We start from the raw sequence: 19,025 nt of genomic DNA, 5'->3' as shown, positions 1-19,025 counted from the left end.
AAATAGATTTCCACATCTTTGTACAGGTGAGGAGTGGTCTGTATCCCATTGTTCATTTTAGAGTTTGAGTCTGATACCTGAACATAGTAGAAATGATTAATGGGTATTAAACAGACCTGTAAAATGAATAGTTAGATAATAGTTTTCTTTTTAATTTGACATCAAAGAAGAGTGAAAGTGCTCTATCGTTTGAAAGGAAAAAACTTCTTTGGAGCATGACTAGTGCTCTGTTCAGGATGTAAAACTGTTCCTGCAAACACTTTATCTTTTAAGTGGCTTAATTCAAGTTAGACCTGAGAGTTATCATGGAATAATTTGGGTTAGAAGGGACCTTTAGAGGCCATCTAGTCCAACCTCCCTGCAGTGAGCAGGGACACTTTCCACTAGACCAGGTCACAAATGACCTTCAGTGTTTCCAGGGATGGGGCATCCACCACCTCTCTGAGCAACCTGTGCCTGTGTTTAACCCTCATTTAAAAAAATTTCTTCCTTCTATGTAGTTTAAATTTACCCTCTGCTAGTTTAAAACCATTACCCCTTGTCCTGCTACTACATGCCCTGCTAAACAGCCTGTCCCCATCTTACTTACAAGCCCCTTGAATCAGAGCTGTGACTTACTGTTAGTTCCTGTTGCTTCCAAACACAATGCTGCTTTATAAGGCTAATGTCAAATTAACTTTCACTGAAATAAGTTAATAATCAGTGTTGTGCATGATGTGAACAGTACCTCTAAAGAAGTCAGGATGAAAAATCTTTGTCTCTCTTAGGTTTTCCTGTGGGCATTCACAAGTACTTTTTATGTACAGATACTCTTGCAATCTTACATTGTACTGTCCAGTCAAGTTTTCTCTCGTACAGCAGCAGCAGTTTCCTCTGTTTGGACAAAAAAATACAATTAAAAAACAATTGCAAGAGGTGAAAGCCTAATTGCTCTACAGTATAAATTACAGTTTTGCAGTTACTTTAATAGATACTTTCAATGCATTTTTAAGTGAGGAGGACTAAGTTGTTGAACTCTACCTTTATATCAGAGGTGGCAGAGCTTTCCTTTTCTGTGATTACTTTAATCAGGAGCTTCCAAGGCTGTTGAATTGCACTTCAGAACTTTGTTCTGAAAGGATAATTGCATTGCTGCTTTGGAAAGCTTTTAATATGCATTTAAGTAATTTAAAATCTGTGAAGCTGAAGAAAAACTAAAGCTTCTCTGTAAAACTGGAACATGCCATAGCGTTTTGTGTTAGGCTTTGTGTGTTGATAGGAGCAGCAGCACTTTTTCTTTCCTTTCCTGATATGGACCAAACCATATGTTGAATGGTGGGAGTACAGGAAAGGTGATTTCTTCCCCTGGGTGTTTATGGTGACCAGGGTGTGTTCCAAAGCTTACTTTGGGTGATGGCTGAGAGGGCTGACCTTGCAGCTGAGGGAGTTTTCTTCTTCCTTCTTTTGCTGGGAGCACTTTCTCCTTTCACATGGTACTAGATTTTTTTTTTTTCAGTCTTATGCTGCTACAGCAGACTTTTCAGAAAAGCATGGAGACCCAAAGTACTTTGGTCCCTCCAAGATTCTGTGGGTTTAGGCTCCTTCAAAAGTTCTGGAATGTAACAGCAGATAAAGCAAATTAAGCTGGAAGTAAGCTTAGTACACAGTGCTTTATTCCTGGTGAATAACTGTTTGCTTTGTAAATGTAAATGAGGCTATTCTGGATGCTTAGAGATTGTACATATCACATTATGCTACACACATAAATGAATAAGAACCATATTTCCACTTCAATAAAAATTAAAATCAGCATTTAGATAATATATTTTTTTCTTATAGATTCTCAATTGCTCATTTTACTTAAAACTGTAGAGGAAAATCTGTTATCTTGGTGCATTATATGAGCTTAACATTTGTGAGCACTGTGGTTTTAGGATAGTTAAGAATTTTTTCATTGCCTCTAAAACATTATTATTCTTTCTGGGTGGTATTGCACTTTGTTGCTTATCAGCTAGAGGGCATTTTGTGTGTGTCTGTGAACACAAATATGTGTGAGTATGTATATGTGGATGAGATGATAAGCACTCCTATATACGGGTTTTTCTCCTTTCAAGTATTTATTGATCTCCTCTTAGTAATATTAACTCAGTTATATCTTAAGATTTGCCAGATTGCTTTGTGATACAGTGTAGAATTATTTTGTAGAATAAGTGTTTGTGTCATACCTGGCTTTCTCAGTTGTTGCTATCTGCTTCCCTTTTGATTGTCAGTTAGACCTTTAGGTGACTTGAGACATTTTTCAAGAAATACTGGTACAGCCTAGGTAGTGGTATGTTATACAGAAAACCTTCCTGTTTTTCCACTAACAAGAATGGGGAAGGTGACAGCTCTCCTGCCATCTCCTTTCAGCAGTGTGGATTGGAAATGGAGTACTTATGTTAGATGATTTTTTCACTGTCTATTTAAACTCACACAAGTGTACCATCTTTTTGGAAAGGTGTTTCAAAGTGAGCAAATGTGAAGAGTATTTTACATTTCTTCTGTGTGTAAGTACTGTCTTGTAGCTGCTGGCTTGCTTTTTTTTTTTTTTAATTATTTTTATGTTGCTTTTCCAGTAGCGAAACTTAAAAGTATAGGCTTTCCAACTCATGAACCAAAGCAAGCATCAGAGTTTGCACCTGTTGTTGCCAGCTTCTTTTAATGTCCAGAGGTCTTGAGACTGGGAAGGGACTAGAGTAAGTTATATCCTTAGCTGGGTGCATCTCACCTGCCAGCTCATCAGAATGAGCAGTTTGACACTGTGTGTGACACTCCTCTGTGTTGCACCAGTGGGTTCATGGCGTTTGCTGGTCAGGAACCTCGAGGTGCAGATGGTTTAGGAAAATAGTCTGGTGAAAGACTGAAGTAGGGTGTGTATCTGAACACTTCCTGGGAGCCATGGATCTCTAGTTGGTGTGGATCACCACTGACCAAAACCACTGTGAGTGAAGTCAGTCTGTTCTTTATGAAACAGGTTATTCTGTCTGCAGAGCCTTTCCCTCAACCTCTGTTCAAAGAACAGGCCCAGGTGAGGGGGAAACAACTGAGTAAAATAAAATAGCCCTTGATAAAACCTCTACAGGTAAGGATAGTGTCCAGGGGGAACCAACAGCAAGAAGTTTACTAAATTAAAAAAAAATATCTTCCGAAGGTGGTTGTCCATCACTGCAACAAACCTAAACTGCAGCAGAGATGGGGATTCAACCCTCACATGGCCTTTGTTTCTGACAGGTTCAGTTTTTATTACACATGAGTAATTGCTGCTGAATGCTTGCCTTGAACATTTAAGTGGTTTCTGCATGGACAGTGTTACAGTGTGTTTATATTTTTGCTAATGGCCAAGAGAATGAGTTTTACAGGGAAATGTAAAGATTGCTCTAATAGTGTTCTGAGAGTTTGTTCCAATTTTGTTAAATGCATCAGGAGAACAACTTGATTCAAAATCTGAAAAAACCTTTCTCCCTTAAGATAGCCCTTCCTCTAGTAAATCTGTCAGATAAGTGTTCCTGCAAGTTATTTTTGAGTTCATTTTCTATTAGGTAATCTGTTTAACTCTTACACAAGTTGTCCAGTTGAATTCAGCTGTTCTACTTCAAAGTTAGCATTTTAATAAGAGGAGACTTATCTTGGAGCAATTATTTTTTTCCAGCATTTAAAACACACCTATCAATAAAATACAGCAAGAAATCTTACTATTAACTGCAGGCTGGGAACTGAGGAGTAATACTAAATAGTACATTAGGTATAGGGACTCTGAAGGAACTCATTAATAGAATTTTCTTTGATTTTTTTTTTCTTCAAAGAGGTAAATGTATTATTAATGCTGAGTAGGTCAAGATAATGGAATCCTAAAAATTTTAATGTAGTTCAGTTTTGCATAGATTTGTATATATCACTTATTTCCACAGCTGATTAGTTCTGAGTAGCTATCCTTTGAGATTGTTGATGAACCATTGAAGTGGATAGTTGTCCTGATGATTTATTATTGTAACCTACCTATTTGAATGGCTTAATCACTTTTAGACATTGAAAAAAATACCCAAGTCATCATTTTACAGGTGAATTATTCTACACCTTTAAAATTCCAAACCGTTTTTGTTCAGGTTAAAAAATAAGTTTGCTTTATTTGCTATTGTGCGAAAGAAAGTTGAAAACTTCTGTCTTATTTTCCAGAATAAATTTTACATAGAAACCAAGCTTAACAGAGACTTAAAAGATGACCTTATAAAGCTGTTTACGGAACACGTTGCAGAAAAGCACATTTACAACCTAATGCGTAAGTAAACCTGTTGATTTTCTTACAATGGGAGTGTGGAAAGCCACAGTGCTTTCAGATCTTGCAGAAATCCACAACAAACAGGGAAAAATTGCAAATGAATACGAATTCCTCTAAGGCATGAGGAAATGTGGCACACTTCAACCTTTTTCTGTTTGTTTGTTTTTGTTTTTTCAAAAATGTGACTTTCTACAAAGTAGTGGTTGTCCTGAGGTGTGGGGGAACCAATATTTATTTTCCCATATGACTTGTGATTGTGACATAATGAAGGCTTTATTGTTCTGTTGCTTCTGCTGCTACTCTTTAATTTCATTATCAAAATCTTGACAGGTATCAGTAGGAACGTGGCGTGGCCAAAGAACTGTGATCCTGCTGTGGTTGTTGTCATGATGTACCCGAGTCCTCCCTGCCAGTTAGAATAGAATCATAGGGTCATAGAGTCAGCTGGGTTGGAGGGGACCTCTGGGATCATCCAGTCCAACCCTTGCTCCAACCCCGCCGTGGTTCCCAGCCCATGGCACTGATGCCACATCCAGTCTGTCCTTAAACACCTCCAGGGATGGAGAATCCACCCCTTCCCTGGGCAGCCCATTCCAATGGCTGAGCACCCTCTCTGCAAAGAAATTCTTTCTAATCTCCAACCTACCCCTCCCCTGGCACAGCTGCAGACCCAGCCCTCTTGTCTTGCTGATGGTTGCCTGGGAAAAGAGACCAACCCCCCCTGGCTCCCCCCTCCTGGCAGGGAGTTGCAGAGAGTGAGGAGGTCTCCCCTGAGCCTCCTCTTCTCCAGGCTGAGCCCCCCCAGCTCCCTCAGCCTCTCCTCACAGCACTTGTGCTCCAGTCCCTTCCCCAGCCTCGCTGCTCTTCTCTGAACTGCATCATGCTGACAGCAGTTCCTAAGTTAATGGGTTAATGCAAATTTAATGTGCTTCAAATGATACCCACGGGAGCACTTACCGGGCAGTGTGACTGCTGTGGTGAGCCAGAGTTTGCCTTCCCCCTGCCGCTGCTGGGGGTGCTTGTGTGAGCACAGGGACCTGTGGATGGGCTGCTGTGCCCCTCCAGAGGGCAGGTGGCAAAGCAGCAGAGCCATTGGAGTGGAGGATATTTTTCCTTTTGTCTTTCCTTGGGTGGTAATGCCCTGCTCTCTCCAGTGAGGGCACACACTTTACTCTGTGTTTTAGGGTCACTGAGAGTTGACATCCTGGGAGAGGGATGGGTAAACAAAGTGACTACAAGGTCAGGGAGCCTGATACCCTAAAATGTTGTGAGATCATGAGCTCTGATGCCACCTTGTTCTTGCCATGTGGAAAGGTGTTGCTAAGAGTTTTTAGCTGGGTAGCAGATCAGATCCTTGGAAATAGCAGAACCATGAGGAATCCCCAGCCATGGGCCTCACATTTTATTTTGTGCCAAAGAGAGTTAACAGTGTCATGAAACCCAGTAAGATCATTGTTGCAACAGGATCATGGAAAATTCAGATGATATTGCCTTAAAATTAAATAACTTTCGTGTGTGCATTTTTCAGACAAAGAATTCTTTTTTTTCCCCAGTGCCAATGCAAAGGTAATGCTGGTCAAACCTCTGACATAAGTGCTGTCAGATGTCTGTTGCTATGTAATTAACTTTCTGTGATGATAATAGCATATTCCAATAGAAATTGCAGATGAACTGTTGAAAGGAAAAGACCTGTGGTGTTGTGTGTATGTGTGAAATCAGAAATACTTCTTCCCAGCTCTGTTAATTGCAGAAGTAAAATGAAAAGAAAACACTGAAAAATAAAAGTAAGACGTCACTGTCTGTTGCTGTGTATGGAGTTTCTTGTTTAATGAGTGACTTCCTTGGATTCATTTCAGTCTGTCAATTTATTAAAACTAAGTTATTTAGGTTTTATCTTACTCCGAAGTAAGACGATAAATACTGACAGGTATGAACTAACTGTGATCTGAATTGGTTAAATCTTGGACAAGAGGATCTTTAAATTGAGTTAAAGAATGCCTAAGTAAAATTCTAAGCTTGCTAACAGATTCCTGGGAAATAATTGAAGACACCTAGCACATGATATAGTACTGTAGAAGTGCTGAAAAAGTTCATGTTGTATTATTTTCTGCCGTTCTCAGCTGTTCTTTGTGGCTTGCTGAAATTCAGACCATAATAGATCAGAATATTACCTTCATTTTTGGAAGTGTAAGGGCTCTATGAAAATAGGATGTAAGTCAGTGTTTGTTATTTACTTTACTTCCCAATGTCAGTCTGTGGTGCTGTTTCCTGATGTTTGATACAGATTTGGTTGAGCAAAAAAGAGTTTCTGCGTTCTGAGGAGGAAAAAATACTGTTATGAATGGATCTGATTAGGAAATTAAAGTCAAGGAAAGTATGATCTGTAGAGAGAAATGGAATCCTGGGGCTGTTTTTTAAAGAGGTGCTGCAACTGCCACTTCAGTGAGAGGAGAAGCATGCCTTCCCTCTGCTCGAAAAAACAAATTACAAAATTGGCTTAATCCGTTTGTGATCTAGACTGGAGGATAAGAGTAACATCTGCTCTTGCTCTTGAAATTAGTTGCTATGTTTTTCTGTGCAAAGTGGATTTTGTTTACAGGAGCTTGTCATTCTCTCAGAACCTGAAAGCTGGCATTTCTGTTTGAAGCTGTGGTCAGGAAGGACTGTAAGTACATTTCAGGTTCATCTGATTTTTGAAAAAGTTCCTGCTCCACTTCAAAAAGACAGAGAAACAAAAGAAGTCAGAAGGGCAGTGCAACACAGATGTGTTCCTTAGTGTTGATCTTGCCCAAAGCCCCCCAGGCTGAGTGAGCCCTGGTACCCGTGCTGGGGGGCTGAAGGCAGGGAGGGGCAGGATGAGTGCCTGCTACCATGGTCTCTGCTGGGAGCACTTCTCTGAGCACTGAGATGCAAAAAATAGAGTGAAGTGTGAGTTCATTACTTACAGGGGAAACACTGCCTGAGTGAACATTACTTGGGCAGGTTTTTCCTGCACAAATGCTGATTGGTTCCACTTTGGTTTCGATAGAGGAAATTTTTTTAAATCAGCTCTCTCCTATCTAGACTGCATCTCATCAGATAAAGTAAATATATAACAAAAATTATACCATGCACAGATTCATGAACATGGTTGCGTTTGTGAAACACTTTTACCCTCACACATACTTATCAAGTCAACGCTCTTCAAATTAAACAGGGTACATTTGAACTAAGTGAATATAACCTGATTATTTTCCTTACAAAGGCAAAGCTGGCTCTTGTAAATAAGACTGCTGTATTCAATGGCTTGGGAGAAGTTGCTGTGTGCAGAACTACTTAACTGAGTGTAACAAGCAAAGATACAGCATCTTGTTTATAAGGAGCTTCAGAAATGAGCCCTGGCAGTAGGGGAGGATGCAGATAATATCCCCATGTCACTAGGGAAGGGGTGGTGGAGAGTGTTATCTTTGTTCCTGCTACACCTAATTCCACCTACTGCATTAGGTGACTTATAATCAGAAAAACTCAGAAATAGGTGTGTTTTCTCCTTATGTAGCCACTGTCTCTTCTGGTAGTCCTGCCCTGTAATCTCCGTGCCCTGGAAACATCCTGCCTGTTTAATCTTGTCTAGCAAAATGACAACTACTACATGAAAGTGAATAACAACTCCTGAAACTCTACTTCTAGTACTTGCAGTAGGTAAAAATGCAATGGCAGAGGGTATTTACAAGTAGCTGCTATTCTTCTCTTTTTGGCTATTGGCAGCTTAGTGCCCAAAACAAGGTTGCTTTTGACTCTGACAGAAGGCAAAGCTATTAACAGTGCACTGTTGTGTCTCCTGGGTGGATCACTTGGTTTCTAATTATGAGATTTTGCAATTATCCCTGTTCTCTTCCTGAAAATTGAAGAGTTCCAGGCTGGAGTCCTGCCCGGGCAGATTGATGAGGAGCTCAGCACCTCCATACTGAGAAAAAAGCAACAGTAGCTAAAACTGGTCATGTAGTTGGAAGCTGTTTTAAAGGGCAGCCTGAGTAGAGTGTTCTACTAATTCTTTGCTGACAGTAGTGTTGTGGGGGAAGTAAGGATGTATCAGATGGATTATGGCACTTCCAGATAAGTGGTAGCCTTAGCACATCACTGTAGCACTTCAGCCATTCCTATGTCTGTGTAGGAGCTGTTTCTTTCCTTTTACATTAGTATTTTGAGTGCAGGAAGTGGTATTTACTCTTGTAAGAGCAATCTGCTGGTAAACACCATTCAGTACAAGATGGTTCTTCCCAAAGAAGCATCTGCCTGCACTTCTGTACAGTAGTTACTCAACTAGGAAGTCAGGTGAACTTTATCAGAGGGAAAACTGCTTTCTTCAGCACTTCTGAGTTTGTTCCTGTTGACTGGGGTGATTGCAGGATTAGCTACTGAAGCCTGAGCATACAGAGTGCTACCCTGGGTAGATCCTAACAGTACATAGGCAATTGCTGAATGTAGTTCTCCATGTCAGTGCTTGTGTGAGTTCAGAGCTAAAACACAGTGTAAAAATAGATCACAGATATATTTTTCTCTTTTTCAGAAGTTTTTCTCATGGTTTTCCAAGAAAAAATTCTTTGAAAAAAGTCTGAAGGAGGGAGACCACTCACAGCCTACTTCATTAAGTTAGCAGTTTCTGGTTACTTACACAGAGAGTTTTTCCTCTGAAGATTCTTGCATATGACAGCTTTGTTCCTTTCTAGTTAGGTCATTTGGATTCAGATGAGATGAAGAGATCCTGTTCTATTTTCTTAATTTTTATTTTTTATTGGAGGGGTATTAAAGTTCAACAGAGGACTGTTTGTGTTGGAAAAGCTTTTCCTTTATAAAGACATCAGGAAGGATATTTCTACTGCGTTGCTGCTTTCTAAAAAGCACCAGAAAATGTGAAAGTTGGAAAAGATTGCCAGCATCTCCTAACAATGAAGTTGCCCAACTGTCCTTTTCAATTCAGAAGGTAGAAATCTAATGCAAAATCATAGAGGATGAATCTAGTTAGAGGTTGATAAATGTAGCAGGGAGCATGTTTCTTGAGCAGGGATTTTCCTGTTGGTGCAGTGGGTAAGCAGGAGTGTGTTGCTCTGTGGGCACCCAGCCCTACATATTTAGCAGATGTGTGTTTATTGTGTTGACCTCCAGAAGCCTGTTGATGTCAGTGAAGGAAGGGACCCTCATCTCTTTGGCTGTGCTGCTATGACACAATGCCTTTTGTTAATAAATTCTATATCCAGCCTTTGTTTGTGGATACAGAATTCTCTGTTTGAGAAGAGCAGTGTAAAAGGCTGAGAGAAGGACTGTGATTGATGCCAGGTTCATGGCCTGACTGTACAGCTACAAGAGACCACAGGGTTTATTTTGATGTGTGCTGGGTTTTTTTATTCACTCCCTATGCCTCACCCTTCAGCAGAGATAGACAAGAAAAAGATGGATTGGATTGACACTTACTCTGCTTGAGGTGGCATTTGTTTTCCCCCCTTCAATTTTGACATCTGTGTCAAACAATCTGGATGTGAGAAGCAACCTGTCATTGTCTTGACATGCAAACTGCAGAGAAAATCCCCTGAAAAGGGGAGAAAACACTCCTCATTTTTCAGCTCCATGCAGAAAGCATTGCCCCCACCCTTCCTGTGTGCTGCTGCCCTTCAGATTGACATTCGAGTTGTTCTTTGTGCTTCTCGTTTCCATGTCAGATCTAATGACTGTGTTTCATAAGAAAATAGCAGTTACTTTCTTAAGTGAACATGTTCTTGAATGCCTGTTCTGAGTTGGTTTTGACAGAAAGCATTGAGCATCATTATAGGTTTGGTGCCACAGAAGATTGATGACCACAGGCTGGTATCTGGCAGGTGTGGGCCCTGCAGGAAGAGCTGAGGTTTCATTGCATCCTTTAGGCTACATCTACATTAGCAGGTGGTGTGCTGCAAAGGGAGCACATCTACAAAGGGTGAAACACCTATGTGTTGGGACCCAGTATTGGCCTTTATGTGCTTTTGGAGAGTTTTATTTTGCACTTGCTACTGTCTGGTCCTTTGGAGAGAATTCCAGTTAGCAGCAGTTCAAGCACATCTGGTTCAATCTTGCCCAAAAGGAATTAAAGTAATATGCTCCAAGGCAGCTCTGTCATACCAACCAAGGAGCAGTAAGTGGGGAGGATTGGTGAATTTGCTTCAAAATCACTTTTCTAGTCTGAACTAAAGCTTTAATATAGAAACTGCCCTTAAGCATTTGAAATCACTGTTCTTTTTTTCTTTGAGACACAGAGTGACTACTGTGATGACAGAAGCAATATGTTTAAAAATGTCCTGTTTGATTACTGAGGCCCTTCTGTAATATATTGGATGTTACTCAGCCCCTGGACACTGCTTTGCTTTTTCCTAAAAGTGTGTGAAATTAGTATGAGAAGAAAATCTGTACAACTTCACTCTGCCACCTTCACAAACTGTTTCTTGCTTTTTAAGCCTAAGAATGATACAGGGGGAAAAAGGCAGAAAAATAAACATTTAAAAAGACAGAATTACTGGCCTGTGGAGTGACTTGCTCTCTGTCTTTGCAATTAGCCTACATGTCAGGATAGGGAAAATGAAATGAGAACATTCCTTCCTGAGGGCCTTAAAACTGCAGCAAGGTAGCAGAGCACTAGTAGAAAATACTGCTTCATTCCAGTGTATTTGTGCCAGCCTAAAGCAGGGTGATTTCTGTTAGAATTCTTCTAAAACAAAAAACTGATGTACCCTTTTCCTCAACTACAAAGCTGTAGAAATACCAGCTTCTGACAGATTTGGGGGGACAAGAGGGTTCTGTAGCATAAAGAGTCCTTTTGTGAGATGTAGAGAAGGGATCTATTTATTCTCAGGTTCTTCATTAAAAGTAATTTTTAAAGATTTTTGTGCATCTGTAGTATTGTGACTTTGTTCAGTGTTTAATCTCTAGCTTGTTTTGCATAGGCAAATAGTTCAATCTTATTACCACCCCTTCAAATTTCCAATTCTGACCTCAAAACCAGTGTTTTCCTTCCTGTCCTTCCTTCTTTCCTTGCAAATGTTGGTAGACATAGATAACTGATAGCAAAAATCAGCTGCACTATTGTTCCACTTCTTTTCCAGCCCTTGGGGAGTGTGCTGGGATGCTGTTGTAGGAACTTGTCACACTTAATGTCAACCCTTTTCTTAGACCTCAGCAGGTACCCTGGATGCTCACAAGGGCTAAATAAGACAGCTTTTGTAGCTGGTGATCTTTCTTATACCCTCTGTACCCTGCAGATCTGCTGGAATAACCAAGAATAACACACTCACCTGGGTAAGGGTGGTCTCACTGATATTGAAGAAGCTGTAATTTGACAGCTAAAGACTAATTGTGTTGTAACCACGTTGGAGACAGTCTGTGTTGTTACCAGGTATTGTAGAATACCCTCAAATTCTTTAAGTAACAATCTGCAGGCAAATTTTGTCTCTGAACTAAACCTTTCATCGAAGAGCAAGGTCATTTTTAAAAAATTGCAGCTGTGTTTCTTATTTTCCTTGTTTCATGTTGATTAAGTTGGAAAATACAGTCTCAAGTAATGGTCATTGTGGTTAATCTGCCTGCTTGGCAAAGAACTAGGAATAATGTTCCCATTTCAATAAGCCTTCACAAAATTATAAACGTGAAAATACCACCTTATTTTCCAATTATAGAAGTCCAAAAGCATATATTTCTACATTTATAGCTTTGTTTCTCATATTTATTCTTTTTACAGCACTGAGTATTTTCCATGTGATTAAGACTCAGAATTTTTGTTTTGTAGCATTTTCATGAGATACTTAATAAAGCTTTTGGTTTAGGTAATGAATATTTTAAAAGTAATCTGTGGCTTTATTAACTGCCCAGTGGCAAATGCTAGTAATAAATAATAAAGACAACTTTTTTATATCTTTTTTTTCTGATCTCCATTTTAATTCATTACAAACTTATAAGGAATTTAAGTTAGTAAAACTCTATTTTTACTTCTGTTTAAAGGAAAATGAAAATGCAGGATCATAAGGAGGTGGATGAAACTGCAAATGTGAGGGTTAAGCCAAAGGGCAAGTCAGTTTTCCTGCAAAAGGCTTTTGAAGTTCTAGATCAATAATTAACACGTAGGAGTTGTACCTAGGTTAAAGTAATGAAAAGGTAATATATGATCAAGCTTCAGCAGTAACTTTAAGAATAAAATAGGCAGCAGGTGAAAGAAAAACAACAAAAAACCCTCAAGAACCCCCAAATGCCAAACAACAACAGTAAAAAACAATCACAAAAACGTGATCAACCTCACAGAAAACCTCAGCCCCAAACAGCACCACCAAAGACCTGCAGCCACATCTTGGGTGCCAGGAGTAGCAGTTCCCTCCTGTTTAATTGCTCTTGGCACGTGGGTTCCAAGCCAGTGCTTTGCATGGGCTGGATTGGAGAGTAAAGGTTGGGATAAAGGAACCATCCTCAAGGGGAGTGTGATTTTATCCCAGCCAAGTGGAAGTGTTTGTGTGTAATTCAGCTGAGAGAAAGGTGATTTATTAGAGGGCAGATCTGACTGCCTGTGACCTGCTGACCCTCCCCAAGGGCAGCAGGGCCCGTGGGGCTGTGCTGCCCAGGTTTGCTGGGGCTGTGCCCTGCTGATAGCTCTGGTGCTGCTGCTGGGCATCCCTGAGCACCTCACGGGCACTTGTGGGAGGGCCCAGTGCCCTGGCAGCATTCAACTTGTTCTACTGCACAATAATTGAAAGAATGAAGGCCCAAAGAGCACAGCTTGGACAGTGGGACACAGAGCTTGTTTTCATTAAGCAATGGGTTCTGCCTCTCTTGGAGACTGAAGAGCCAGCAGCTGACTAAGGCCTGAGTTGTGGAAGCTCCTGGAGTTGCTTTTAATGGGAATATGGTTTATATTTTTTTAAAGTGCATTGTTGAATAATTACAGCTTTGAACACATCTGCTTAGGTCATACTTATGTGTGATTTGTTAAAATAGCTTACTTTGAAGCTACTGTAAAGGGAGGGAAAAAACCATTGTTTAATTAACATGAGAAAGTTTCGCTGTCCTGCCAGAAAAGTTACATCTTTGCTAAGCCAAATAAATCTGTTTTCAAAGGAATGTTGAGGGATAGAAAAAGATTTTTAGAACAGCTAACCCGTTAGTTTTTGCAAGTCAATCTTGAGTAATGACCAAGTGAATTTGAACTTTGCTACTCCTGGAACTGTTGGGGTCCTGGATCTTGCCCCAAGTGCCCCCCTGTAATTAGGAAGGAGCTTGAACATTCATTGAAGGATGAGGTTCTTCAGTGTTCCTGTGTGATAACGGGGGAACTCGATTACTGCAGAGTACCTGAAGTGTTGCAGGTTCATTCCTCACTTACTCCAATATAGTTCATCCACTGTTCCTCAGAAATCCTTCAGGCTATTTTGGGTATCGTGTCTTACCTCAGCTCAAGAACATTTCAGAGCTTCTTGTATCTTTCTGCAATTAAAGCATTTCATCGTGGGAATCCACACTTCTCTTCTTTGATTCTGCCAGGAGTTATTTTTGAGACTCTTTGTAGGTTAATTAACTTCTTTGCATATTAGTTACTTGCTCTGTAGAATGTGATGTTAGTTCATAAACACTGTGGAGGTGTTCAGGTATTATCATAGTGTCATTACCACTGCCATTCAGCTGAGGTTTAGGTTTATTCTGCCTCACCCCCCTCTATCTTTGTAAATGCTGCAGGTGGGAGCAGGTAGGAGTCTGTGCAACTTCTGTCTTTTAGGGTCTCGTTAGTTATGCTAACAAAGCAAGAGGCAAAACCTTAGAATTTGTTAGTCTTAGTCTTTTGTGAGATTGTAAAATAATAACAGAGGTGACTTCAGCATGTGTGGCACAGCTCTTTCTATTCCTTGAGTCTGAGTGACCCTCTCTCAAGAAGTAACACAGGATAGAGTGTCTGGGTTGGTGAACATGAATTTGTGTGCAGAGCACTTTTACAGCTTTTATCTGTTGACATCTTTGTGTCTAAACCTGGCATTGGGGTCATTTGGATCTGTCCAAAGAGGAGTCTTGTTTGTTATTGTGGGAATTGTTCTGAAAACACAAATCCTACAGCAGTGCTATTCTTTCTGCAGAGATTGATGTTCAGCTTTTGGGAAAGGTGTAGACTGGGCTAGTTTACACTGTATGCTTCTTTAATTTTCTTCACTGAGAAATGGGAAATATATGCCATTACCTTGTTATATTGTTGTTGAATATACTATCGTGCTTGTGTTTACTGACTGTAAATCAGGAGCAAGTGATTTACATTTGCACTGTAGCAGGATATGTATGCACTTGCAGAAACCAAGATAAGAAATGGTAACGTCTGAAGCTGCACTAAAGTGATGAAGAAGTTGGTTTTGTTTTAAATAATTTGTTTTACATATGTTAGGAATCTAATTTACTGTCTGTATGTAAAGAGTAAATTCACAGTTCTCTGGCCACTTTGCAAATCTCTTGGTGAAGCCTAACCTGAAGTAGCCACAGTCTAACTAAAGACACACATATTATATATGCACACACATTGTTTGGATTGTGCATTACTGTCACATTATAAAGCATTATGCCCATTTTAATTCTGTGATTTGTGGCTTAGTTGGCTGCCAAGAGGCTGTGTGAAAAATCTTTAGGAAAGAGCCTGTTTGAAACATCTTTAGGGAAGGGGCTGTAAATATGTCATTACAAAACAAATCACAGGCTCTCACGCCCTCAAGGCTTCAGCTGAAATGAGCAAGCACTTTTAAGATGGCTCTTCATAAAATAAATTCATCTCTAACAGTTAAATATAACAACTTTGATTACTTGAAGGTTAGAAAAAATACTTTGTTTTGATTTCCCTGTGACATGAGCCACTTAAACACCTTCAGAAAAGAAGAACATGCTACTGAAGGTTTTTCTTTTTATGGTAAGTGCCATAGTGGCAGATGCTGAAGCTGGAACTGGAGATGCTCTGAAGCTTAAAAAGCAGAATTTCTACAATGTGAGCCCAAGAGATGTGCCCTTTAGGTAGAATTATAAGGCATTTCTCCTCTGTAGTGGGTGTACAGAAAGGTGTCTGTATTGCTCAGCTCCTTTGTAGACAAATGAAAACTGAGAGGCAGCAGTTGGTTCACATCTTCCTTCTCTCACTTCTCTGTGTGTGTGTTTCTGTAATTCAGAAAGCTCATATAAGTCATCATCAGGATAAAGGCCAGCTTAGAGCATAGTACAAGTTATAAATGTGCTATTGCCAGGTTTTTCCACAAGAAGACACAATTATTGCAATATTTACTGCAGAAGATACCAAGAATGAGATTAAATTGTCAATTTGTGTTTAAAAGAACAGCTTTTCTTATTTGATGTTTACAGTTTTTACACTACGTGTGCACAGAGTTTCAATCCATCCTTGGTTTTATGTACAAGATTCTAAATACTGTAGAGCTGGGATTTGTGGATTTTCGGGTGTTTAACACCCTCAGTTTGAGAGTGCATCTAAAAATAAATTGTTTACTTCAGCTCTGTGTCTGAATACTTAGAGCCATTGCTTGCTGAATTTTGCCTAACAGCTCCTACTGCTTCCAGTGGATGAAAAATAGGTTATTGCACATTTTTGTCATACATAATTTGAACAGGATAGTTCTATTTAGAGGTGATCTTTTATTACTCTAGGGAATTGAGTTGTCAGGTTCAGATGGTTTTCTTTGTGAGGACATTAGATACCAAAAAAAGCACAGCTACTGTGTTTTTGATGGAAAAATATATGTGTAAGAGCCTGTATTTCTTGGTTAGAAAAATTGCTGATTCTCTTAATTTTATTTCAGCTTTACTTTTGGAAGCTCAGTCAACACCGTTTCAAATAACTCCTTCAACCATGGCAAATATTGTGAAAGGCCTGTATACACTACGACCAGGTAAAAAGGAACAATGCTTGTGCTAGTCTCATACTGTGATATGTTTCCCTAAATATGTATTTTCCTACATGTGTATAGTCTCTATTTAATGCACAGTTAAGAGAAGAATGTGTGTTGTGTTCTGTCCATCATAATGCTCAGTTCTGCCCTGGTTCTTGTTGCCCATCTGACCTGCACAAGGTACCATGAGAATACCAAATACACTTAAAAATACCAACCCAACCCTCTGCTCTGGAGACAAAGGGCAGGTCTGTATAAAGGAGTGTGGAAATGGTGGAAGTTACATTGCAAGTGGCACTTCAAACAGTCAGGTCTTTGACATGAGGTGAATGACTTTTTCTTCTGTGAAGCCATTGTTTGGTTGGGATTATTTCATGGAAGAAATAATTTAACTTGTGAACACATCATGACATCTTATGCAACAACAGTGAAGTTGAAGGGAAAATGGTGTTGCAGATTTTGATCAATTCTGTACCAAAATCTTTGGTTCTGTAAGTTTTGGAGAACTGAGCAGAGCTTTGCTGTGTGTTTGAGGAGTTTTTAGAAACAGGAAGTGTTTAAAATATCCATAAATAAATGGTACCTGCTTCCCTTTCTTTTACAGTACTGAGAGTTTCTTCTTACCTTGGTGTGACTGAGAGGAGGGTTGTGTCTGAGCTTCAGTCTATTTTTGCTTTGCAATCCCCATTTATGGGATAGAAATGAGGATGGGAATCCTTTACAGAAGTCCTTAGTGCAATATTTAGCATGTAAGCCAGGAACGTGGTGGACCCTCCATTTACAAAATGCATGGATAAAACACTTCCAGGAAGACCCAGATGATTGACTTTTGGTTGTCACTTGAACAGATACACATTTGCTCTAATTGCCTGCTTCTCAAACTTCTCAGCCTTTGAAAAACCGAGGAGCTTTAATGCCATTCCAGCCAGCAGAGCCCAGGAGAGACTTCTGGGTGTAAAAGTTCTTGGGTGCTGCAAGTTCTTGAGGGTGAATTCTGGAACCAGCCGGGCGAGTGCTCCTCTTGGGTGGTGCTGCTCCCTTCCCCTGTGGGGTGTGCTCCATGGGATGTGTCAGGGCTCTGGGAGCACGTGGCTGGGAAGGAAAGCAGCAGCTGTGCCCAGAGGCAGGTCTGGGGATCCCAGCAGGGCTCTGAGCTGGCTGTGCAGCAGTGACAGGAGGAGGATGCTCATGTGCCTGCTGGCCCTGGGCTTGCCCTTCACTTACTCTTCTCTTATTTACTCTTCAGGTTGAAAGTACCTGAAAGCTGTCAGGCTTCAAATGTTGCCAGAAAAGACTCTCTTCTAATTCCAGCTCAGCACTGGGACCAGTCCTTTTTAACAGCTCCATTAGTGGTCTGGACAAAGGGGTCGAGTGCTCCCTCGGTTGGTTTACAGACAACACCAGTTTGGGCAGGAATGTGGGAATTGGGATGTGCCTTAATGAATAAATTTAAAAGCATCCCTTTTTTCTAAGTAAAGATTAGATTTAAGATAACTGCTACAACCTGTGGAAAGTCTGGCTGCAGTAATACCTAAGGGCTATTTATTTTTCTCAGACCTTGTTATACAGTTGCTACAAAACCAGTTTTCATGCTTTGCTCATCTCTTCTGTGTTTCTTATAATCAGCTGTGAAGCAGTTTTAAGGTAAACTGTCTTGCTCCTGTGAGGCAGTGTTCAGTGTAGTGAAATTAAATCACATTTCTGTCCTGAAGCTGAACTAGTACAGGTTAGAATTGCATTTGTTCATCTGAGCTTTGGAAGAGCAGGGAGAGAAATGCATTATTTCATTAAAAATGGAGAGTGGAGAAGCAGGGTTGTGTGATGATTCTGCTGTGCTTTTTAGAAGTAAGACTCAGGTACATTTTGTGAGTGAGTTTCCTGGAGTAAAGGGTCTACAATTATCTGATTTTCAAGGTGAATTTGCTGATCCTCAGTTGCCTGTCCTTGAGAGTGTCCAGAGACTCAGAAGGTCTTGTGAGATGCAGCAGGAACTGAATTTCAATTTGATGTGGATTCCTTTATCTACATGTAAACATCTGATTTTAAACCTGATTATTTGTTTTGCTTTAAGACATGATTTCTGTGGTTTTTAGGGATGGTTTTGGTTTTTTTCTTTCTTTTAATTCAAGATACTGATATGTATTTAAAATAAAGTTACATTTGTCAAAGAGTAAAATTTTTACAAAGTATCTCTTCCACGTGTTTTGTTGTTGCTTTCTGTCTTTTTACAGAATGGGTACAGATGGCACCAGCTTTATTTTCCAAATTCATCCCAAATGTTCTCCCCCCTGCTGTGGAATCTGAGCTTCAGGAATATGCTGCTCAAGACCAGAAACTTCAAAGAGAGCTTATTCAGAATGGATTTACAAGGTAATAGTTATTAGTATTCAGTAGTGATTGTTCTGGACGCTGCTGCAATGGTAAAAATGGATACACCTAAAAATATTGAAGAAATAATTTAAGAGTTCATAAAAAACTTCCACAACTCAGTATCCATATGAAATATTGGCCTTGTTTTCCATGTGTTGGAACACTAACAACCATGCAGATGGTACCAGAAAGTAGATGATTGGAAGGCTTGAAATATTTTGATGAAACAGATTGCTTTCAGTTCATGCATTCCTGTGTTTTGGTTGTGCTTCTACTGCCTGGTCATGCTCTTGTTCAACTTCAGCATTTACTTTGGCTGTTTGTTTTTTATAAGCTCTCCTTTTTGGTTTTTTTTGATGCTTCTGAAAATGTCAGTTGATGATTTCTCTTTATTCCACTTTCAGAGTTATTCGTACAGACAAGGTGTCTATTTTAAATAGGCATTTCTCTTCTGA

The 19,025-nt window shown here is 39.9% G+C and overlaps 1 protein-coding gene across 3 annotated transcripts in view; it reads left to right on the top strand.

The window, feature by feature from the left end:
• CACUL1 (CDK2 associated cullin domain 1) overlaps nucleotides 1-19,025 on the top strand; it is a 47,194-nt gene that overhangs the window by 21,131 nt on the left and 7,038 nt on the right. For all 3 annotated transcript variants that reach the window (XR_007906773.1, XM_051800420.1, XM_051800419.1), the window contains 3 exons: nucleotides 4,192-4,294; nucleotides 16,111-16,200; nucleotides 18,432-18,570. Coding sequence is in view for 2 of the 3 variants with exons in the window: in XM_051800420.1 (XP_051656380.1) it covers nucleotides 4,192-4,294; nucleotides 16,111-16,200; nucleotides 18,432-18,570 (332 nt within the window). In the remaining variant the exon portion in view is untranslated. The remainder of the gene's footprint in view (nucleotides 1-4,191; nucleotides 4,295-16,110; nucleotides 16,201-18,431; nucleotides 18,571-19,025) is intronic.

The sequence above is a fragment of the Manacus candei genome, unplaced genomic scaffold (genome assembly GCF_025592945.1).
Source record: "Manacus candei isolate 608988 ecotype Guabito, Panama unplaced genomic scaffold, ASM2559294v1 h1tg000050l, whole genome shotgun sequence".
Classification (NCBI taxonomy): Eukaryota; Metazoa; Chordata; class Aves; order Passeriformes; family Pipridae; genus Manacus; species Manacus candei.
Note: the sequence above shows the minus strand (reverse complement) of the source record. Positions and strands in the feature narration are given on the sequence as shown.